General features: G+C 36.8%; 1 protein-coding gene across 1 annotated transcript in view; it reads right to left on the bottom strand.

The window, feature by feature from the left end:
• The window catches only part of LOC138821335 (serine-protein kinase ATM), a 105,520-nt gene that overhangs the window by 11,221 nt on the left and 70,405 nt on the right, over positions 1 to 23,894 (bottom strand). The window contains exons 37-56 of the mRNA XM_070013482.1: positions 23,515 to 23,692; positions 22,658 to 22,745; positions 20,064 to 20,219; positions 18,523 to 18,610; positions 15,548 to 15,636; positions 15,339 to 15,441; positions 14,606 to 14,754; positions 13,995 to 14,099; positions 13,119 to 13,238; positions 11,651 to 11,888; positions 10,752 to 10,919; positions 9,707 to 9,820; positions 8,594 to 8,808; positions 7,441 to 7,648; positions 6,357 to 6,470; positions 5,364 to 5,522; positions 4,592 to 4,730; positions 4,420 to 4,502; positions 2,875 to 3,015; positions 1,750 to 1,866 (exon numbers count right to left, since the gene is read on the bottom strand). Of these exons, the coding sequence (XP_069869583.1) occupies positions 1,750 to 1,866; positions 2,875 to 3,015; positions 4,420 to 4,502; positions 4,592 to 4,730; positions 5,364 to 5,522; positions 6,357 to 6,470; positions 7,441 to 7,648; positions 8,594 to 8,808; positions 9,707 to 9,820; positions 10,752 to 10,919; positions 11,651 to 11,888; positions 13,119 to 13,238; positions 13,995 to 14,099; positions 14,606 to 14,754; positions 15,339 to 15,441; positions 15,548 to 15,636; positions 18,523 to 18,610; positions 20,064 to 20,219; positions 22,658 to 22,745; positions 23,515 to 23,692 (2,772 nt within the window). The remainder of the gene's footprint in view (positions 1 to 1,749; positions 1,867 to 2,874; positions 3,016 to 4,419; positions 4,503 to 4,591; positions 4,731 to 5,363; positions 5,523 to 6,356; positions 6,471 to 7,440; positions 7,649 to 8,593; positions 8,809 to 9,706; positions 9,821 to 10,751; positions 10,920 to 11,650; positions 11,889 to 13,118; positions 13,239 to 13,994; positions 14,100 to 14,605; positions 14,755 to 15,338; positions 15,442 to 15,547; positions 15,637 to 18,522; positions 18,611 to 20,063; positions 20,220 to 22,657; positions 22,746 to 23,514; positions 23,693 to 23,894) is intronic.

The raw sequence follows: 23,894 nt of genomic DNA, 5'->3' as shown, positions 1-23,894 counted from the left end.
CCAAATAACAAATGATCAATGAAGATTACACCCTTAGACATGAGATTTGAAAAATACAGGAGTTTAAAATGACCCTCAATGTTTGATGATACTAAGGAGCTTCTGATAATTGTTTTAGAAACGATGACAGTATTGTGATTTTTTTAAAAAAGATACATTATCTTATAAATCTGCATACTGAAATATTTATAGGTGAAGTACTATATTCTGCTTCAAAATAATATTGGAGGGAGAAGTAGATAGAAGTAAAAATGGGACAAAATTGTCTACAAGTCAATAACCTAAAGATGAATGAGCGTATAGAGCATTTATCTTCTATGGTCTCTTTTTGAAATTTTCCATAATAATCAAAGTGAGCTGAGGTAGTCCCTTTTGCTGAGAGAGTCTGGGGTGTTCTCAGAGTAGACATGAGTAATTAACAGTGCTATGTTAGCTGAGGGCTGGTGGCTCATGCCTGTAATCTGAGGATCATGGTTCAAAGCCACGCCAGGCAGGAAAGGCCATGAGACTCTTATCCCCAATAAACCACCAGAAAACTAGTGGCACTGTGGCTCAAAGTACTAGCCTTGAGCAAAAGAGCTCAGGGACAATGCCCAGGCCCCAAATCCAAGCCCCACCAACTGCCCCGCCTCACAAAAAAGAGTTCCATGTTGTATTTATTAAGTTTGAGGTGTCTCTTTTTTTTTTTTTTTTTTTTTTTTTTTTTTTTTTTTGTCGGTCGTGGGGCTTGAACTCTGGGCCTGGGCGCTGTCCCTCAGCTCTTCAGCTCAAGGCGAGCGCTCTACCACTTGAGCTACAGCGCCACTTCGGGTTTTCTGGTGGTTTATTGGAGATAGGAGTCTCAGGGTCTCTCCTGCCCGGGCTGGCTTTGAACCGCGATCCTCAGATCTCAGCCTCCTGAGTAGCTAGGATTACAGGCGTGAGCCACCAGCGCCCGGCTTGAGGTGTCTCTTAAGAGTTCTACATAGCTAGCTTTATCAGGAACCAGCCCTTCCAAAAGGCTGTGAGATAAGTCTTTTTACAAACTAAAGGAAAAACAGGGTATCACTACACACAGTCTAGACATCCAAAAAGTTGCAAAAAAACAAAAGACTCATTTAGTAGAGATGGAAGTTTAACTTCTAAATATTTGAGATCAGATGTTCTTTCACTCTTACAATTTAGAGGCTCAATTGTGTATCTTGTTGGAAATTGTTGCTTCCAAGGAAAATGAGGTTCTTACTCATAGAGTACATACTTGGTAAGCTAATTCTAATCATTTTTTTATGATCTAGAAGCTTGGCATTTTGAACTAAAAAACTTCCTTTACTTTTTCATTATACAATACCTGTTCCTTTTTTTTTTTTTTTTTTTTGGTCAGTCATGGGGCCTGAACTCTGGGCCTGGACACTGTCCCTCAGCTCTTCAGCTCAGGGCTAGTACCCTACTACTTGAGCCACAGCTCCATTTCCGGCTTTTTCTGCTTATGTGGTGCTGAGGAATAGAACCCAGGGCCTCATGCATGCAAGGCAAGCGCTCTACCACTGAGCCACCTTCCCAGCTCCACAATACCTGTTCTTTAAGAACTTTTTAGCAATCTCTTTTCAGGCTTACGAAGTTGTACAGAAAAAATGAGCTTGTAACTAGGGGATCTTGTGGCTCATAAAGAATATAATATTTACTATTCAGTCCTTTCCAAAAAAAATCTGCTGATCTTTAGTCCAAATAATGCATCTTTTCTTGGAGAAGAAACAGAATGTAACTAATTACCTTGTACGTGCAGATAGTCAGTTTTCTCTTCCTAGTTTCAGTGTTTCTCTGCAATAAAGTATTGCACATTTGGAAAACCTGCTGCATGACAGCATCTTGTCTCAGGTCATCACGGCCCTTCAGAATAATCACATGTAAACCGTCAGCCAGGGAGAGCAACAAGGTACTCAGCAATAAATATAATCATCTCTGCTCCTCTTAATAAGTAATTAAGACCTTTTGTCAATTCTTTCATTTAGTTATTGCCCTGGGAAGCTAACTGATGGGGAAAAAAAGTTTGTTACCTTTTTTTTTCTTTTAAAGACTAGGTCTGGCTAAAACAAACAAACAAAAAAACCTAGGTCTGGCTATACAGTAACTTCTAGAGTAGTCTGAGCTGGGTAGCCCAGGATGCTTTTGGAATCACAATCCTTCTGGTCTTTGCCTACCAAGTACCAGGATTGTCACTCTGTGCAACTATGTCCCCTAGTTGCTTTTGTAATTAGACTAAAGGAACTCCCACACCTGAACTTTGCAAAACACCTGAGATACACCAGAGTGTATCTCTCCACTGTTCTTTAACAGGTCCCAAGCAGCTCCTGAGCAGCTGGTCAGAAAGTGACAGATGCTGTCCCCTCCAGCTACAACAGTTGGTATCATGGCAGACCCACTATAATGAGGCACAGGTCTCCAATGGGTACTTATGGAAATTAACCACTACCATATTTTCAGCAGGCTGATTCTTTACGTCATCATGCCTATAATGCATTATGGTATTTTTTTACTTAAAGCAAACAAACAGAACAATAGTCTTTCAGACACAGAGAAAAGCATTCTTTCTTTCTTTTTTTTTTTTTTTTTGGTCGGTTGTGGGGCTTGAACGCTGGGCCTGGGAGCTGTCCCTCAGCTCTTCACGGTCTCTCCTGCCCGGGCTGGCTTTGAACCGCGATCCTCAGATCTCAGCCTCCTGAGTAGCTAGAATTATAGGCGTGAGCCACCAGTGCCCGGCAAGCATTATTTCTTCAAAAAAATCCATTTCTATTCCACAGGTTTTGTTTAGTTACAATTACTCAGAATAAAGACAGGCACACAAAGTATTAACTCTTTAGCCCTTTAAGGTCTGTAGCAAAAAAGCAAAAGTCTTACCTTGACAAGTTGTCTTCTTTCCTTCCCATCAGAACCTATACAATCTATTATTTTTGGTAAATTTAAGCCTCCTGCTAAACGAAACTCTGTTTTAAATGACTGTATAGTCACCAGATTTCCATATTCACCTGTAGGGTCCACCTAATGAAAAGTATAATTATGATAAGTTAGACATACTATTTGCATTTAAAGCAAACTATTACAAATGGCAGTTTAAATATTAAGCAGAAGAGTGAATGGCAATGTGCCTCCTTGGTTGAGAACTGGAGGTGTAATTCATTTTCTGTTTAATGAAAGATAGAACAGTGAGAAGGTGTAAGCCTTTCATGTAGATATTTTTAATGAAACTAGGACATTTAAAGTTAGAATGGTGTCGCTGAAAAATCACTGAAAACTTAGCATACGTGATAGCATCTGAGCACTAATTCCTCTAGAATATCATTACAACAACATCAGGTGATTTTGAAAGAGGGTAAGGTGGTATTTCCTAGGTTAAACTTCTTAAATCAAGAATTTAAGGAAATATTCAGTTAAGTAACATAGCTAATAACAGCTGGAAAGTTGCCAAGTTACTCCACGGGATGCAACATTTCAAACTCAATAACAGTAGACACTAAGCACTACACTGAAATTCAAACATGAGATTTACAATGCACTTAATATTTTCTAAACTATAAACTTTTCCATTACAAATATCCCCACTCACAAGATGCTTCTAGCAGTAGAAGATCATCATGATATAGTTAAGTATTATATACAGTCAATTTAATGCAATAATACACATTTACTTGAAGTGTAATATAATGGCTATCTTCCACTGCATACTGAACTTAAAAAAAAAGTGGGCATGTTATTGCATATAATCCCAGAACTTGGGAAGCTGAAGCAGCAGGATCACAAATTTGAGGCCAGCGTAGACTACACAGGAAGACCCTAACTTAAAACAAACACATTCTAGCAGCCAGGGAGTATGATTCAAAGGTAAGAGTGCTTATCTACCATGAGTAAGGGCACACACATATTAAAAACAAGTAACTAAAATAATTATGAACTGTTGAACAACAATTAGTGTGGGTAAAAAACCACATGGAAATTTTCCTTCTAGCCAATGAAGGTAAGTGTCTATGGACTTGTCTAGAAACATAGGTGCAGAACTGAGAAAAATGAGAATACACAAAGTCTTTAGGTTGAAACACGAAAATTGCAATATTTGACTGTTTTTTTGGTCGGCTGTGGGGCTTGAACTCTGGGCTTGGGCACTGTCCCTGCGATCTTCAGCGCAAGGTGAGTGCTCTACTGCTTGCGCCACAGTGCCACTTCCGGGTTTTCTAGTGGTTTTTATTGGAGATAAGAGTCTCATGAACTTTCCTGCCTGGGCTGGCTTTGAACCGTGATCCTCAGATCTCAGCCTCCTGAGTAGCTAGGATTACAGAAGTGAGCCACCTGTGCCCGGCATTAACTGGTTTTGAATATATAGAAAGGTATCTCAAATGTTCAATCTAATGAACTAGTCTAATTAAAAATCAAGAGTTAGTGGTAAACTACCTTGATTTCCATAGTGGGAACAACAACATCTTCTAAATTCTTCAGTTTAATAATTGGCTGGTCTGCTGGAATATTGATGCCTTCTGTATGTAAAAAGAAAAGACTTTAGTGACAGCTGAAGAACAGCACTAGAGGTCAAGCAAAAGAAGCAACATTGATCCCAAACACTCACTTCTGTGAGTCTTCCACTGAGTGGCATCTAAGTTTGCTAGTAAAATGTAAGCATCACAAAGTGCCTCAACATTCTTGACCATCTGCTGTCTCTTACGTCTAATGGTACATATTACTTTGTTTGCAGCCTCCATTCGATCCTAGCAATGAAAAACCAATGAAAAAGATTACACAGTAACCACTCAACATCTAAACTTGCTATAAAAAACAAGAAAACTAAAACTGATGTAGATTTAGACAATACAACTATTAATAATCCAAAAGTCCTTTTATGAAATAATAATGAACCGCATAGTAATCTCAAGGGTCAATAATTTAGGTGCTTAAAAAATTTGGTTTTCTTTGTCCTTCAATGTGAAAATAAAAGCAAAATAGTACAGCTATTTATGATTTGAGAAATATTCAGAATTTTTTTTTTTTGGTCCGGTCATGGGGCCTGAACTTTGGGCCTGGGCGCTGTCCCTCAGCTCTTTAGCTCAAGGCTAGCTCTCTACCACTTGAGCCACAGCGCCACTTTGGCTTTTTTTCTTTTTGCTTATGTGGTGCTAAGGAATCGAACCCAGGACCTCAGGCATGCAAGGCAAGTGCTCTACCACTGAGCCACCGTCCCAGTCCTATTCAGAAATTTGAGCCTATTTTAGGTGGTACATAACAACAAAGGATTTTAAAACTAAGTACTATTAGCAATATGCATACTTAAAACCAGAAGACTTAAGAAAGGAATATTCTGAGAAGGAATGAATATCATAATTCAAAAAGCATTTAACTAATACCTTATCAAGCTGAGAGTTTTCTTTGGGTGCATTTTTAGTTATTCTGCTCCTCTTTGCTACCTCTGGTTTGGTCAAAATTTCATCCTTGTTTGCATTTGCTAAAGCCAATATAATAAACAAAGTATGGTGGGGGTGATCCATTGAAATCCTAGAGATAAGCTGTAGAAAGTTAAGAATTATTAGTTTCATACAAAATTTCTAATTAGAAATGTACATTTAAATTTTTTTGCTTTAAATAAAAATGCAAGTTATTGTCTATATTCTGCAGTGGGTAGATTTTGTATATGTACATCTATGAGATAGCAAGCAAGCAAAATATATCAGAAATAAACTGAAAGCTGGCGCCAGTGGCTCATGCCTGTAATCCTAGCTACTCAAGAAGCTGAGATCTGAGGGTCATGGTTGAAAGCCAGCCTGGGCAGGAAAGTCTGTGAGACTCTTATCTCCAGTAAACCACTCAGAAAACCTGAAGTGGCACTATGGCTCAAGTCGTAGAGTGCTAGCCTTGAGCTGAAGAGCTGAGAGACAGCGCCCAGGCACAGAGTTCAAGCCCCACCACCGACAAAAAAAAAAAAAAAAAGGAGACTGAGAAATATGTGTCATGAGAAAGAATAAAACTTTCTCTATTTCCCCTTTCTTCTACATTTCCTTTTCCCAGAGAGGAAGAATAAAATGTATGTTATTATTGTATAAGAGAACGGTCATAGCCGGGCGCTGGTGGCTCACGCCTGTAATCCTAGCTACTCAGGAGGCTGAGATCTGAGAATCGCGGTTCAAAGCCAGCCCGGGCAGGAGAGACCGTGAGACTCCTATCTCCAATAAAACCACCAGAAAACCGGAAGTGGCGCTGTAGCTCAAGTGGTAGAGCGCTCGCCTTGAGCTGAAGAGCTAAGGGACAACGCCCAGGCCCAGAGTTCAAGCCCCACGACCAACAAAAAAAAAAAAAAAAAAAGAGAACGGTCATTACTATGCTTTGATCTTCAAGTTACTTACATTATTGAGGACTTCATGAAATCCTTGGCCTCCTGTCATTTTGGTCCCCATTCTAGCAGCCAGTTGGTACATAAGAGGCAAAAATTTATATGAAGAAATCTTCATTCCATCTCTCTGCCATAAAAATAAGAAATGTACATTTCAAATATTCTCACATCTAAGCAAATAGATTAGTCTAAAATAAAGTTCCTCTACTAACTCAACTTAGTAGTTGTTAACAAAACATCACTAACTACCTCTCAATCTTTCTAATAGGTATCCTAGACTGGTAACTAAAAATGCTTGATCTAAATGAAACTGGATTTAGTACTAGGATACCTGGCATTCCCTCATCCCAGTGGCTCCAAGGATAGTGTGGGTCTGAATCTTATTGTGATCTTGAATTGAGAATTCAGTGAACAATAAAATGAAATACTCTTTTTTACATGTCAAAAGTTTAGTGTGCACTCTAGGAAAACTATTGGTTGTATCTATTATGATGCTTTTTTTTTCCCCATCTAGAAGTTTTACCTTCAAACTAGCAAAACACATTGTCATTAAAATTAAGATTTTTAAATACAAGCTTCATATTTTCCTTAAAGTATCTTTTTGTATAATGATAAAAGTAATTCATTGATCACATCATCTTAGTCTGCTTTCCAATTTCACCAATCTATTATCTCATTCTAGGTACTCCTTGTGGTAATGGGGACAATGCCAACATAATTTTTTTTTTTTTTTTTTGCCAGTCGTGTGGTCTGAACTCTGGGCCTGGGCACCGTCCCCCAGCTCTTCAGCTCAAGGCTGGTGCTCTACCACTGGAGCCACAGTGCCACTTCCAGCTTTTTCTGCTTATGTGGTGCTGAGAAATCGAATCCAGGGCCTCATGCATGCAATGCAAGCACTCTACTACTGAGCCACCTTCCCAGCCCCCAACATAAATTCTTATGTTCACCCAAACTTGCATCATTTACAGTTTATGTAACTATGTGCAGAGAACTAAACCAGATGTCAGGAAAACAAAGGGGTATGTCAAATTGGACACTGATGGGGGTTATAAGTTTTTTTAAACACAAGCTTAAATGCTGGGCAGTATAAGACTTGCCTTCATCATGTCATTGACTTCAGAAACACCAGAATTTTCAAGCCAGAGGGAGCAAAGTCGAAAAACCCACATATCATGTTCTTCTCCACTTAACAAGCAGTTGATGTAATTTTCAACTGCCTTACACAAGAAGCGTTTACGGTCCTCTTTCAGTGCACGGAGTGCACATTCATCCAGCTCCAGCTCTCTCTGAACCTTTACTGTGTATCTTGCATTAGATAAAGTAAAACACAAAATCATACATATAATAAACCATCTAGCTCAGGAGAAAAATCAAAATAATAAGAATCATAACTTATTTTGTCCTAACTGTGGAATTTACAAGCTTAGATAACTATAAACAAAATGGACTCAAGCTATTTAGCTTATTTATGCTAAAACATATAGAAATATGTAGAACAGACTTTAGATTTACACTAAAATATATATGACAGATAGACTCAAGGAAATCTTAAATGAAAATTATATCAAAATGGTCTTTTGAATTTAATTTCAATACTATAACTGTGATACTAATTAACACAAGAAAAACAAAAAGAACAAAAACCTGATATCTATATACTCTCTCATGGGCTTAAAACCAGGATATGAATTCTTTATTAAAGCACATGCATTGGTATACTGTACACTAATTAGGCTGTGATTAGCCACAATAGGGCCAAGAAAATCAAGTACTCAAACCCAAGCTTATTCTTCAAAATTTAAGTATGATAAAAAGTTTAAGTACCACTTCTTATAGAAACATGTCCATTCAGTTAACTGTCACTTGTAGACAGGCATAGTAGCTCAAGCCTGTAATCTTAGCCATTTGGGAAGTAGATAGATATCAGGGGATTGTGGTTTGAAGCCAACCTTGGGATACAAGCTCATGAGACTCTATCTCAATGAATGGCTGAGCTCAGTGTTGCATGCCCATCATCTCAAGCTACCGGGGAAGCACAATATTTATGTGTCATAGTGTGTGACTTAGTGACAAGAAGAAGTACAAATAGCAAGACTGCAGTCCAATACATTACAGCCCCAAAAGTGGCTAGTGGAAAGTCTCAAGTGGTAGAGTACCTGCTTAGCAAAGTGTAAGAGGCCTTGAGTTCAAACCCCAGTACAGCCTCTCCCCCGCAACTCAAAAAATTGTCACTTGAGGACATCTAATTACCTGTTTGTCTGGATTTTATGTTCTCTAAGTAGGCCCACTTCTTCTTTGGCCCTTCTCAAGAGAGCTTGCTTGTTTTCAAATTCTGATGAGTTCATATAGTTTTCAATTCTCTGGTACTGAGTATCAGAGAATCGTGCTAATGACAGAAATGCCTTCATTTTTCCATTTCTAAGTTCACTGCTTTCTCCATCATAACTTCCAGCAACTTCCACTGCCTTTAAAAACACATAATTCACTTAAATTCTACTTAAAAATACTAAATACATTTAAAGAATCATTAAAATAGCCGGGTGCCGGTGGCTCCTGACTGTAATCCTAGCTACTCAGGAGGCTGAGATCTGAGGATCACAGTTCAAAGCCAGCCCAGGCAGGAAAGTTCGTGAGACTCTTATCTCCAATAAACCACTAAAAAACCGGAAGTGGCACTGTAGCTCAAATGGTAGAGCGCTCGCCTTGAGCTGAAGAGAGCAGGGACAGCGCCCAAGCCCAGAGTTCAAGCCCCATGACTGACAAAAAAAAAAAAAAAAGAATCATTAAAATGAAGTTAATCCCACACTAAAGTTTAACTTACCACAATAGTTAAAGCAACTTTGACAGTGAAGTACCCATAACAGCTGATATTTTTAAAACAACATGCAAATATAAAGAGCTCTTTAAGGATAATTACATCTTGCTTTTCCTGTTCTTTTATTTATTGTAATAACTATCTCCAGAGTTAGTTACTCTAAAGAAACAAGGGGTGATACAGCAAGGTCAGAGGAAATTGGCAGTATTCAAGTCCTAGTTTGAACTTGAAGTGGGTTGGACTGCACATAAAGAGCAAAGAATGACTTGAATATTCTTTAATTAGATTTTTGTGGATGAATACAAGCAGAGATGATCAGAAATAACCATGAAAAAGTATCCAGGGGTGGAAATAGGAAGGGGAAGATGTATGTCTCTCCCTTTGTAACATTCTAGTCTGCCCTGAAAATCATACAGAGCTCCAACAGTAACATAAAGATGAATGAAACCATCTTCACTTGCTTCTGAAATACCTTTGTTCTTGATACAAGGACCATGTGCATTCATGCTACACAAAGATCTGAAGAGATGCTCCAAAAGTTTGCTTACCTTTTCCAGATACGTCTGCATGATTGCTGCAGGATTTTCTAAGCAAGTTTCTGCTAACCAATTGCCACAAACTCTCAGACATTCTGTGTATAGAAGTTTTAGGTTGGGATTATTCTGTATATAAAAAAACAAAACAAAACCTTAAAGTGTAATTCATTATCATCGCTATGCCAAAAGGACACAAATATAAAACGAGAACTATTGTGGGGAAGAGGAAGTAAGAGGAGGGGAAAGGGGGAAAAGAAGGTCACGTGTGTGTGTGTGTGTGTGTGTGTGTGTGTGTGTGTGTGAATATAGTCAAAGTGTTTTTTAGCCATGTATGAAAATATCACTGTAAAAGAGGGAAGAAGACTAAAAAAGGGGCAAACACGGTCCAAATGCTTGGTATGTGTGCATGGAAACATCACAATGAAACTTATAAAACATAAAATTAATATACAATAATCAAAGAAGTTAAAAATATTTTTCTTCACCTTTTAATCATATAACTAATAATATTAAGTATGAAGGCTTATGAAATAATCGTTCTGTACTTTTATTGTTATTACTCTTGAAACAACTCCCATTTATTGAGTGTTTATATGGGCCACGCTTTATGTATACTAACTCACTTAATTCTCACAGAAATCCTATGAACTAAGAACTAATATTAGCCCTAATTTTAAGATGAGAAAGCTGAGAATCAAAGCTAGATCAGGCAGAAAAGTCTATGAGACTGTGATTAACCACCAAAAAGCTAGAAGTGGAGCTGTGGCTCAAGTGATAAAGCAATAACTTTGAGCAAAAGAGCTCAGGGACAGCAAGCACCCAGGCTCGGAGTTCAAGGCCCATGACTAGCACCATTAAAACAAAAAGTTGAAGGGGAAGGACCAGGGAGAGTGACAAGAGAGGTGAGTCTATAATGGGCATGTCAAAATAAAATCCCTTTGTACAACTAAATGATGCTAATAAAAAATGTAAAAAAATATTTTTGAAGCATAATTTCTTTTAGTAAAAGTAAATATTGATTTAGCCAACTTTCAAAAAAGAAATAAAACCCAAGAACCTCTGTGCAGGTGGCATCCAACTTCTTGATCATTTGCTTGAGAATGCTCAGAGCAAGACTCTGCTCCTTTTTTGCCCAGAATACTTGTGCTTCCTCTAGCTGCCACTCAGAGACTCCACAAATAGCTGAATTATGCTGCTTAATTTGAAATATTGCCCTTTCAGGGAGCTGAAAGGAGAATCACATATGGGAACAATTACTTTTACTATTATTACTGTTACCATTAAAATAGGAACAACTATCATTCATTGAGAATGAGAACTTGACATTTGTCAGGGGCTATCATAAGTAGCTCTATGTTTACCTTCCAAGCTCCAGCCTACATCCATCTATCTCTGTTTTCATATGTATCTGCATGTGTGGGTGTGAAATCACTGACCTGTATCAACAAATTAGGAATCTTCTTATTTTATAACCAGTAAATGGAGGTTGAAAGAATACACATATTTTGCCCAAGGTTTAAACTCAGTCTAATTCCATTATGGGAAATCTGTGGGCACTGCTGGCTTATGTCTGTAGTCTACTCAGGAGGCTGAGATGTAAGGATTGCAGGTCAGCATCTGAGGATTCTAGCTCAGACAGGAAAGTCTGTGAGACTCTGATTTCTAATAAACTACTCAGAAAAAGCCAGAAATGGCACTGTGGCTCAAGTGATAGACCACTAGGCTTGGGCAATAGAAGCTTGAGGACAGAGCCCAGACTCTGAGTTCAAGCCCCAGGACTGGCAAAAAAAACAAAAACAAAAACAAAAAAAAAAAAACCCAAACCAAAAAGCCACTATAGAAATCTTAATTATATGACACAGTAGCAACTTCTATCTCTTAATAACATTTTATTCATGCTTTCTGTTATCTGAGTAATAAAAGTAAAGGGAAATAGGTGAGATAAGAGAATTTTACCTGGGTATTGTTGAAAGTTCGGGCCAGGACAGAGAATTCTACAAGGTGCTTGGTAAGAATGTCCTTAAAACATTCTCTTTGGGAATTCTCCATTTCCTTTTGCACTAGAATCTCTAAAATGACTGTGCGTAAAGCCATAATTGGCTCTTGAAAACTAAAATCGCTGTCCTTGAGAAGCTGGGAATGTTTTTGCCACTTCATATATACTTCTGAGAGCTGCTGTCTATCTGTGACTGCCCTGAAAGTCAAATCATAGAGTTCATGTAAATAAGAGAATTGAAAGAAAAAATTACATATGTTTTGAAACTTAAGCTATAATATAAAGGAACTCTTACACTAATAAGACTAGAACTGGGAAATAATCCTATATATGGATCAAAGTTTAGATAACGATAAAATGCTGTGTGGTCAAAGCTTTAAGTAGTCACAAGAGAGGCTACAAATAACACCCATTTCAAGCTTTAGCATAATGTTGTTTGAAGTCACAAAGCATTCTTCTGGAGTAAGAATTCACCACACCTGCCATAAAAAAATGCCTATACCTCTTTCCTGCTTCAATACCCTTTGCAGTAAAGTAAAAAATATATCTGCAAGGAAATGAATGAGACTCATTAATTGGAGATACCCTTGCATACAGCTGCAGCTGTCAAAGAAATCGCAATTCAGGAAGGAAAAAAATCAAATCAGGTAAAGGTCGCACCTGCTAACATTATTTATTAAAAGAGTACATTCATTTATATGAATAGTTTGTTTTCCATATGCATAAACTAAGCAATACTGTCTAATCCCCTGACTACTGTGCTGAGAGAAATGAAAAGATAAAGCAGATACAAGGGAAGTGATGACTAGGACATGAAAGCATTTTCAGCTGCTAGATAGAAAAGAACACAGTAACACAAAGCCATAGAAATGGAAGCTTTACTGCCTCCCTGGACCCCAAAACAACAAATTCTAAACATTTTAGCCTCAGCAACCCCTTTTACACTCTTACAAATTACTGAGACCCAATAAACTTTTCAATTTTTAATTATATTATTAACATTTATAATAGTATCTTGTAAGACTGAGAAAAATCTAAATGTTAATTTAAAATAATTATCACATCCATTATTGACAACAGAAGAGCTGCACTTTAGAATTACAATGTCCTATCAAGCACTGGTGGCTCATACCTGTAGTTCTAGCTACTCAGGAGTTCAAGATCTGAGGATCACAGTTTGAAGCCGGCCTAGTCAAGGAAGTCCATGAGATTACCTCCAAAAATCTACTCAGAAAAAAGCCAGAGGTAGCACTATGGCTCAAGTGTTAAAGTGCTAATCCTGAGCAAAAGAATCTCAGGGTCAGCCCCCAGGCCCTAAGTTCCCCAGGACCCACACAAAAAAAATAAAAGAATTACAACCAGGCCCTAAGTTCCCCAGGACCCACACAAAAAAAATAAAAGAATTACAAAGTCTCAAAAGCTACTTACCTTGAAAAAAGCTCTCCAATGTTTTCCAACTCTCCGATTGCCTGCAATCTACTAAGTGTGGGGTACAGTGAATACACAGACTCTAGGCTGCCCTTACACAACTCTTCTACTTCTTTTACTCTGATTTAAAAAGAAAGAGAAAAATACACTTTCAAAATTAAGAAGAGGTTTTCACATAAATGAAAGGTTCAAATTGGAGGTTTGATTTCTCCTTCTTAAACTAACAATACTAATACACATAAGTAACAGTGACTACAAATGCCAATGGAAGCACAACAAGCTTTGAGATGATACAAACCCAGATTTAAATCTATGTGTAATGGTTTAAATCTGCAACTAGTAACTGTCTGCCCTTGAATACACTAAGTCTGAGTTTTTCATATCATGGTTACTTTCAAGATTTGAGAACACAAATGCCAATAACCTCAGAAAGTGGCAGCAAATGTTTCTGTAATAAACACAGGATTTATTAAGCCACTGACTGTTAAAAAAAATGCTATATTCGTTTAACCTGTTAGTTGCTCCCTTTTGCATCACCTCATTTGTGCCTAAAATAAGCCTGCACTATTCACCATTCATCACCCTATTATAAATAAATGCCACGTAACTACAAGAACAGACAAAATTAAAATTCTCAAGATACTTGTATAAACAGAATGAAGGAGTAGGCTCAGGGTAAAGAACTGACCAATCGTCCCAAAGAAAAATATTCTTGACAAACAATGAAAAGGAAATATTTAATCACAGCCATCAAATCTTCATACCTTTTATACCTTCTCTTCATTACAAATCCTTATACTGAAATTATTTCTCAAGGGCTGAGAAAAGTGGCCATGACATGAAGTTTAAACATAATTATTAACCTTTTGATAATACCTGGCATATTTAAGACCTTCATAAAATGTGGAGAATTCTCTGTCTTTTAGACACTGGAGAGCATTGTACAATGACTCGTGGTAACTGGTTTCTTCTATTCCTTTGCTGTGTGGCAATTCCAAGAATTCAAAGAAAAAGACACATTTTAAAACAGAAAATCCTATGTATAACTCAAAGGACAAAACAGTAAAACTAAAATTATTATTTCTTATTTAAAAACACCACATTTTCAGAAATTTTAGTAAGAAATACAAAGATCTGGGGAGTGGGAAGGGGGTGGGAGATGGGAAGGGGAAACAAAGGAGGAGGCAACAATGCTTGATAAGAAATGTACTCATTATCTTGCCCATGTAATTGTAACCCCTCTGTATGGTAGTTTCACAATAAATAAAAAAAGAAAAAGAAATACAAAGAACTCTGTGGACCAGATCAACAACTCACCAAAGAAAAAAACTAATTAATGCTATCTTACTTAAACATCTAAGTAAATGAAAACTGTACACAATCTATAAAATATAAGAGCATAGCTCCTGCCATATTCATAGAATGTGATACAAAAAGATGTTTAGATGTAGGATGGCCAGTTTTTAAAAAGTTCGATTTCTTTTTACCTGATAGAATCACAATAGTCCCACTGCATATTCCTCCATGCGGTTTGGTAATAAAGCTCTTGCAGTTCAGCACAGCCCTCTTTATTTTCATGATCTAACCCTTTTAAATAGGTGGAAAGAATATGACAGAGTCCCAAATTCTGCAAGGCCTAAACAGGAATCATTAAAATAAGTAAATAAAGATCCAAAATGAATTACCAGAGAAGCAAAAAACAGCAAACTTTAATAACAATCTTACTAAAACCCTAAAATACTACTTTGAATGTTCCCCAAAAATCCAGAGCTCTAATATTTGATGAAAAAATGCCTAAAGAGTATTAGCCAGTAACAGAACTGGTAACTAGGACCAACTCTAATGCAAATTATGATGAGAGATAGTATAAGTGAATTCTCATAGGAAGCATAAATATACTACCTGGCACACACTGGTATACTCAAGAAATTTCTTCAACTTTTGGCTGACAAAACTTAGGATTAAAAATTACCTATAAAGTCAATGGCTTGTCTGCTTTCCCTGCAGATCTCTAAGGTTTTAGCTCAATATCTGAAAAAAACTTCCAAGGAACAATGTACACATCCATGCAATTATGACAATGAAACCCCTTTGTATAATTTTTTTTTTAAAGACCTAACAAGTCCTATCTCTCAAGCCTATCTGGCTATATAAATACTCCAATGATATACTGAACTACCATGCTAGTGCTGGTTTTACCAAAGCAGGTAAGATGTGTACCTGAATGATTCCGGCCTGGCGGGCTGAGGAGGAAATTGCTGTCTCAAGGTCATATGTTACTAAGGCTTTCCCCCACATTGCTTCATGTTCATAGGTCCGTAGTCTATAAGAATAGATTGTGTGAAATAGCTAAATCCACATGACTCCTTCATAAACAGAAATCCTATACCATTATCTAGAAAAATGCAATTTACCTAATAAGGATTTACCTTGTAAGGGGCTGCAACATTTTCCCTCCACCACAGCCATACAGACTATCCGGCTCTCCTATACTTCTATAGATTTCTAAGAGAAGATCCTGAAAAAAGAAATGAAACAAAAATGGGAGAGGCAAAAAAATCAGTTCATGAATTTAGCAAACATTAAATTTCATCATTACCAACATACAATTCTCAACTAAATGTTCTTTAGGGGGAGGGGGAGGATGAATGAAGGTGAATTTGGTGGAAGTACTTTACATGCATGTGCAAAAACAGAACAAGGAAACCTGTTAAAATTTTTTTTTTTTGTCAGTGTGGGACTTGAACTGAGCTTGGGCGCTGTCCCTCAGCTCTTCAGCTCAAGGCTAGCACTCAACCACTGGAGCCACAGCACCACTTCCAGTTTTCTGAGTGGTTTAAATAAACATTGCCCAGGCCCAGAGTTCAAGGCCCATGACCAAAAAAAAAAAAAAAAAAGGAGTATCACAGACTTCACTGCCCGGGCTGGCTTTGAAGCTCTATCCTCAGATCTCAGCCTCTTGAGTAGCTAGGATTACAGGAGTGAGCCACCGGTGCCCGGCTTGTAATTCTTTTAAGAATGGAGGGGGAGATGGAGTGATGGAGGAAGAAGTTTGATGGAGTATATTGCACGCATGTAGGGAAATGATGGAGTGAAACCTGCTTGCTCAAGTCATATAGGCTAATAAAAATGTAAGTATAAATGATACTGAATACACACTAAAGATTTGGATTAAAGACAGAGCAACTTATTGAGACACAAAAATTATTATTATAATCTAACTTCAATTTCATAGTCTACCTTAAACATTATTATAATCTACCTTAAATTTCTAAGTTAAAAAAATTACAGTACTGGATTTAAACTCAGGGCTTCACATTGGAGCTCTTACTCCTTGAACCTTGCCCTCAGCCCTTTTGTTGTTGTTGTTATTTTTGAGATAGGATCTTGCTTTTTGCCCACAGTACTTATATTTATGCTTCCTGTTGTAGAAGATAGTTATTTACATACCACTATGGTCAGTTGTTTCAGCTGAGATGGGGACTGGTGAATATTTTTTTGCCCAAACTGGTCTCAAACCAGGATCCTTTCAAATAGCTAGGATAATAAGTGTAAACCATTGTACCCAGCTTATAATTTCATCAATTAGATAAGGCATAAATACTAACCAGGCTTCTATTCTTTGACAGTTACAGAAACAAAACCAAGCTTTCAAGATGTAAAATTGTATATAGGGAAATGAAGTTTTTAGAAGTCTGATTCTTACGAACACTGGTGGTTCATGCCTATAATCCTAACTACTCAGGAGGCTGAGATCTAAGGATCTTGGTTCTAAGTCAGTTTGGGTAGGAAAGCCACGATGAGACCCTTATCTCTGATTAACAAGCAAAAAAGCCAGAAGTGGAGCTGTGGCTCAAATGGTAGAGCACTAGCCCTGAGTAGAAAAAGAAAAATAACTCAGGGATAGTGTGTAGGCCTGAAATTCAAACTCCAGGGCCTACACCAAACAAACAAATAAATAAATAAAATGGCCTGATTCTTGAAATCTGAAACTGGAAAAATAAACATCATGAGAATTGGTAAAGTATGATACTAACTCAAAGTTGATAGGATGTGGTATGAAAGTAAAAGTAGTTTCAATACTCAAATCTTTGTTGTAAATTTACCTATTATTTTATGAATCATGATTAACCGTATTTATAAAAATGAAAACAGATAAAGCATTAACAGAAAATAAAAACAGAAGTTGTATTTCACAGGAAACTGATGGGTCATTTATCTGCTCATTTTCTCTGGGAGATACTTTCTAAATACAAACTAACCAATACGGTTATGATTCTAAGCACAATAAACATGAAATCACATCTTTAAAGTTGATACCTTTGGTACCTAAGCTAACACAGTGCCAGGTACAGATAAGATTCAAAAAGAATCAGGCTGGGCACCAGGAGGCTCACGCCTGTATTCCTAAGCTATTCAGGAGGCTGAGATTAACACAGGAGGAAGCTTTGCAACAAGCTTCATCTCCAAAATAAGCAGCAAAAAAACAGGCTGGAGGCATGGCTCAAGTGGTAGAGTGCCACCTGAGAGAAAAACTCAAACAGGAGAAAAAAAAAACAATAAGAACATACTTTTACACAAGGCATTGCTGACAGTGTAAAATGGTAAAATGCTAAGGAAAGAGAAAAATTAAAGGTTACTACCAAACTTAGCATATGAAGTTTATGAAACACACTAGTAAGTGCTACTTTTTTTTCTTTTTTCTTTTTTTGCATGCCAGAGAACAAAACGAGGACTTTGTAATGCTAGGCAAGCCGTCCACCCCTGAGCTATATCCTAAGCAAGCAAGTGCTATTTCAATGGAGCAAGGAGAGAAATGGGAAGAAGGAAGTGTTAAATCACTAATTCACAAAGTTTGGCTGTGAAGGGAAGGAAGGAAGAAAGCAACACCTAAATGAGACCAAAGGTTAAAGGAAAATCATTTCATATTCATGAGAATAAAAACGTGTTAAGTAGTGGAGGTTTGAAATGTTCAGACACAGCCTAGCTTATACAATAGCCACAGTGCTGGGGCCATCCCAAGAAATTTATAGATACAGCAATTTGTTTCTTTTGTGACAAACAGTAAACAAGTATGATGAATATTAAGTGCTGTACAGAAGACAGAGAAGGAACTATGGCAGAAGTACAAGGTACCAACTCAGCCTGTGTGATGTGAGATAGCTCATTTCCTTCTACCTTCAGGTAAGAAAACCTGAGGTGAATTGGACAAAATTATAAAACTAAAGGGCACAGTCAGGACTAGAACTCAAGTTTGACTAAGATCAAAACTTCAAACAGTATATTTACATATATGATACTCAATTCTATAAGTAACTTTTAAGATTGGATAATACAATCATAACAAAAGAATCCAATGTGGAAGATAAAATATAGTTAAAACAACAAATCCTCTCATATTTACCTGTAAACTTATTCCAGTTTCTTCTTTACTTTTTTCACTCAAACTGGAAATAGTTGTACCTTGGCTTCCTTCTTCAAATGTAAGATTTCTATTTATAATAAGAACAATTCTTTTAACTTAGAAGGTTATGTATACATTTACTATTTACTATGGTAGAGAAAAATGCTGCAAATGAAACAATGTCCACCTTAAATCTCACCTTTAAATCATGCATTAGTACACACTGAATATTATCATTCAGTAATATCAGTTCAAAAATCATGACAGCTAGTGTCCACAATAATAATCCATCACATGAAATAAGTAATAGTGTATATAATATTTACCTATAAACTTATTCCAGATTTTTCTTTACTGTTTTTACTCAAACTAGAAATAGCCGTACTATGGTTCCCTTCTTCAAACTACTACTTCCCTTCCTTACTGATAACTATACAAATTTGTATAATCACTACTTCAAATACACAGAGACTTGAGGAGAACAGCTGGGATAATGAAATTCACATTATGATTCTATTTTCTTGGTATTTTTCAGCATGATCTAGAACTATATTCATTAGTGTCTAGTAAGAGTTCTAATTCAGGAAAGCAAATTAAACAGGAATATAAGCGGTTAACACAGAACACAATTTACTTTGCCATAAAAAGAAGTCATATTACTTCATAGGGTACTACTTTAGTCAAAAAATAAAATGGAAGTGGCGCTGTAGCTCAAGTGGTAGAGCGCTCGCCTTGAGCTGAAGAGCTGAGGGACAGCGCCCAGGCCCAGAGTTCAAGCCCCACGACCAACAAAAAAAAAAAAAATAAAATAAAATAAAATAAAATGGATCTTGAATAATTGAGGAATTACTGGTACATCTAACAGAACTAAAATCAGGGAGTCAATCATCTGAAAATATTTATAATTTATATTAGGTTAGCAACGTTAGCTGTTAAGGGAGAAAATATCTAGGAGCTTGCTATTCAATTTATGCAATACATAATACTGCTTCTACTTATTTTAAAGCAGAATTACTTATTTCTTTTTTTTATTGTGAAAATACTGTACAAAGGGGTTACAATTACATGGGCAAGATAAGAATTACTTATTTCTTTTAAAAAAAATTATAAGTTTTGCTTGGTGCTGATAGTTCATATCTGTAACTATTCAGGCAGCTGAGTTCTGAAGACCATAATTTGAAGCCAGCCTGGGCAGGAAAGTCCATGAGATTCATCTCCAATTAACCACAAAAGACAGAAGTAGAGCTGTAGCTAAAATGGTAGAGTTAGCCTTCAGTAAAAAGCTCAGAGACAGTGCCCAGTTAAAGTCCCAGTACTAATAACACACACACACACACACACACACACACACACACACACACACACACACACACACACACACACAATAACACACACACACACACACACACACACACACACACGTTTTACTTTAAAACAAATTATCTACTAAGATATCTTTAAAATGGAGAAAAGGGAGCCAAACTATGTCTTTACTAAATAACTTCACTGAAACAACAACCAACCACCCTAAATCCCATTACCTTTTCTCCAGATCGTCCATACTTTTCTTATCAGCATAGATCTCTGCATAGAGCAATGCTGTAAAGTGAGCAGCACAAGACTGGGCCACCTTGGCAACTTCTAGATAATTCAAGTCCAGCCAGAAAGCATCATCGAAAACTGTTCCTGAAGAAGGTCTAAAGAAAAGCTCAATAGGATGACATTGCATTTTTTTAATATCAACGTCATTAGAAAAGCACATAATTTTAAACATCTAGTTTCTCATTCTTTTTGGATTACACCCTCCCTCTCCCCCAAGAATCTGATGAAAGCTATAGACTGACACACCATATCAATTTAGACTTCATACCTGCCCTCCACCAATAAACTAATGTATCATTTACCTAAGAATAAGTCTCACAAAATAGCCTTGTGGATTCCCTCCCTCTCTTACCCCTCCCTCCTTCTAAGACACACATACTTTAAAGACAATTCAATCAAAATGGTTTCTTTTAAGACAAGTTACATGTCTTTCTTGTTGCAGTCATTTTCTCTTTAGTTTGTTACCTAGGTTGAGTTATTTAATAAAACTTTTTCAGTGTGGTGATAACAGATCAAAGCTAGCTATAGCATCTATTACTGACTGTATGACCTTTAGTGCCTGAACTCCTTCAGTTGTGCAGTTGCCTATTTTTTCTTATTTAAAAGGGTACAACAATACCTCACAGAGTGGTTGATGGATAATGTACCTCTGTATAGTAACCTCTTAATTGTACTGTTGAGAAACTTCAAATTTAGAAAACTGAAACAAGTTGCCCATAGAAAGGAAGCTTATATTTATTGAATGTCACATGTATTGCAGACTTACCTATTTTACTTACCATAAGCCACCCCTGCCTATTTAAATATTTATATATACATGATAGATACATGATTTATATAATTTTTATGTAGTACCTGGGTTTGAATTCAGGGCTTTGTGTTGGCTAAGAAGATTCCCTACCACTTGAGCCACAAACTCAGCCCAATTTGCTTTCATAATTTTTTGCAAAGGTTCTTGCTTTTTGCCCAGGTCTACCCTCCTATTTATGCTTTCCTCAGAGCTGGGAGAATAAGCATGCTAACATGCATATGTTTAAAATGGGGTCTTGAAAACTTTATGCACAGGCTGGTCTCAAGTCATGATCCTCCTTATCTCAACTTCTGGTGTTGACACAGTTATAGGTGGAAGTCTGACTGTTAAGAATCTTTTTTAAGATTCAGAATCCTAACATTCAGAAATAATACTAAATGATGGTACTTATGCCATTTATTCAGGTGCTTTCAAATTATAGATACTTCAGGACTTAGGATAGGACTATATACCAATAAATCAAGAAGATTCTAATAAAATTATTATTTAACACATATAACCTACTAAAAACCAAAGCTTAGCAACACACACACTATGGAGTTTTAGTCTGTCTTCTTGATCATATTGCTGACCAGAAGTACAGCCTGCTGAAGCTATTCAGTATTACAAGAGGGGTTCAACAATATCACTGGCCTCGAAGAATATCAAAATTGAAAGAATGAACCGAGTACTAGTGGCTTATAACTGTAATTCTAGCTACTTAGGAGGCTGAGACCTGAGGATCATGGTTTGAAGGCAGCTCAGGCAATAAAGTCCATTATATTCTAATCACTAGGGCTGGAAATGTGGCTGAGTGGTAGACTGCTTGCCTAGTATGCAGGAAGCCTTGGGTCCAACTCCTCAGTACCACAGAAAAACAGAAAAAGCTGAAAGTGGCACTGTGGCTCAAGTAGTATAGTGCTAGCCTTGAGCACAGAGAGGCTCAGAGATAGAGCCCAGGCCCAGCAGGACCAGCAAAAAAGAAAAAAATAAACCAGAACTCCAGTTTAATCTCTAACTACCAAAAGTGGAGCTGTGGCTCAAGTGTCCTTGAACTCAAAAGCTCAGGGGCAGTGTTAGGCCCTGAGTTTAAGTCCCAAGAGCAGCACAATAAACAAACAAACAAACTGAATCTATTAGTTTCATAAAGCTAAAAAATCATAAGGTGAACCCTTGTAAATCAGGACCACCTATACTATTTCTTTAGATTCTGGTCAACAGTCTGGGAGTACAGATGTTAGACCACTGAGTAACAACTCTTGCATTATTAAAAATCTCGTGAAAATAGGAACAAAAACCACTACACTATAAAGTAACTTACCTAAATTAAGAAAATAAACTCTACCATGCCAATATTACTACCAATTTTGATGACTACGGCACACAGCTAAAAAAAACTTTTCTTATAAATACACATTAAAAGAGAGGCAATATTATTAAAAATAACTTTGGAAAAATCACTCGCTCCTTTTCCACAGCTTTGTTGATGAAATAAAGTCCCTAAAGCCCTTATGACTTAGCTAGGTAAACACTATTACTGGTAAACCTGGGACTAGAATTTCCAAAACTGGTCAACCAAAGTGCGATCCTAAATACTATAAGGAAATAGAAGAATCATGCCAATTAAATATTGTCTTCTGTAGCTGCTTTCCATAAAATAATCAGGTTAAAATTCAGCAGTAACAAGTTATACTTTTAAATCCCTAAGCCCAAGAAGCAACATTATTTCATTACTATTATTACCTCTTTTGTCTTCTCATGTAGTCTATAACAGCAAGCATTGTTCTTTGTGATTTTTTATCCAAACAGCATCGGAAAATATTCTCTGACTCTGACAAACAAAGATATCTCTTCTTAGTCCCTGCCAGATTTGCCGAGACACTGTCTCCCTTCCTGTCTACGCAACTGTCTTTCTCTCCACATTTATAAGATGATGGTGGCAGTACCCAACACAAAACTGTATCTTAATAAATACAAATAAATGCAACTTAATGGTATTTATTTTTTAAAAGAAACTATGTTTAATATAACTGAGAAGTAGGAAGAGTAATTTAAGTACAATCCAATTTTTCCCTAAAAAAACAACAAGTAGGAAATATTTCAAATGTTAACTGAGTTATCTTAGATTACAGGATTATGAATAACTTCAATTTTTAGAATGTATACAACTTTTAATAGGCATGCTTTTGTAATATGAAGGCTGCTTTTAAAAATTAGTTGGCCAGAGGTTTAAAACTATGACAATTCCATCATAGTAGCCAATATTTTTCATTGAGCTTATTTATTTATTTATGTGGGTTTTTTTCCATTGCTAGAAAGGGAGGAACATGTTTCTCATCTGTATTGCCAGTGCCAAAAAGTGTGTTAGATACTGAAAGTTAAACTGCCACCCATCATGAATATCCAAATTGACTGTAAGATACATTAAGATTTTATCCTAGATGCTTTACAAATGTTATATCATTGAAAACTTAGTAAAATCTTTATTTCCACTAACTAGTTGAAGAAACAGAAATTGAGAGTTACTGAAGTACAAGTGTTTTTGATGATACTCAAACCCATCTGAAAGTAGTATAAACATTAGCAATTTAACAGAATACCTGAATCAAAATTGGCTGGGGTTGCAGATCGACTTGTTTGTGAGGAGTGTTTGAAAGAGCTCGTGAAAAATCCCTGAATGTGTATAGAAAGAAGATTTCTCCATGATTGATTTGTATCTTGGAGTAAGATATCATGAATCAAGTATGGAAGCACAGTCTGACAAAAGTCAGTCTTCACCTAAAACATACAAACATAGCCCCCCAAGCGTTTGAATAAAAGTAACACATTTTAAAATTTTCATGTCTATTATTGACATATTAAACTTCAAAAAAAAAAAAAAGAAAGTTTTTCAGGTACTGGTGGCTCACACCTATTATTCTAGCTACTTTGGAGGCTGAGATTGGGAAGATAGTGGTTCCAGGCCAGCCCAGACAGAAAA

Source organism: Dipodomys merriami, unplaced genomic scaffold, assembly GCF_024711535.1.
Source record: "Dipodomys merriami isolate MVZ:Mamm:240054 unplaced genomic scaffold, mDipMer1.0.p SCAF_91, whole genome shotgun sequence".
Taxonomy (NCBI): domain Eukaryota; kingdom Metazoa; phylum Chordata; class Mammalia; order Rodentia; family Heteromyidae; genus Dipodomys; species Dipodomys merriami.
The sequence above is the reverse complement of the archived record's forward strand: the minus strand, read 5'-3'. Positions and strand labels throughout refer to the sequence as shown.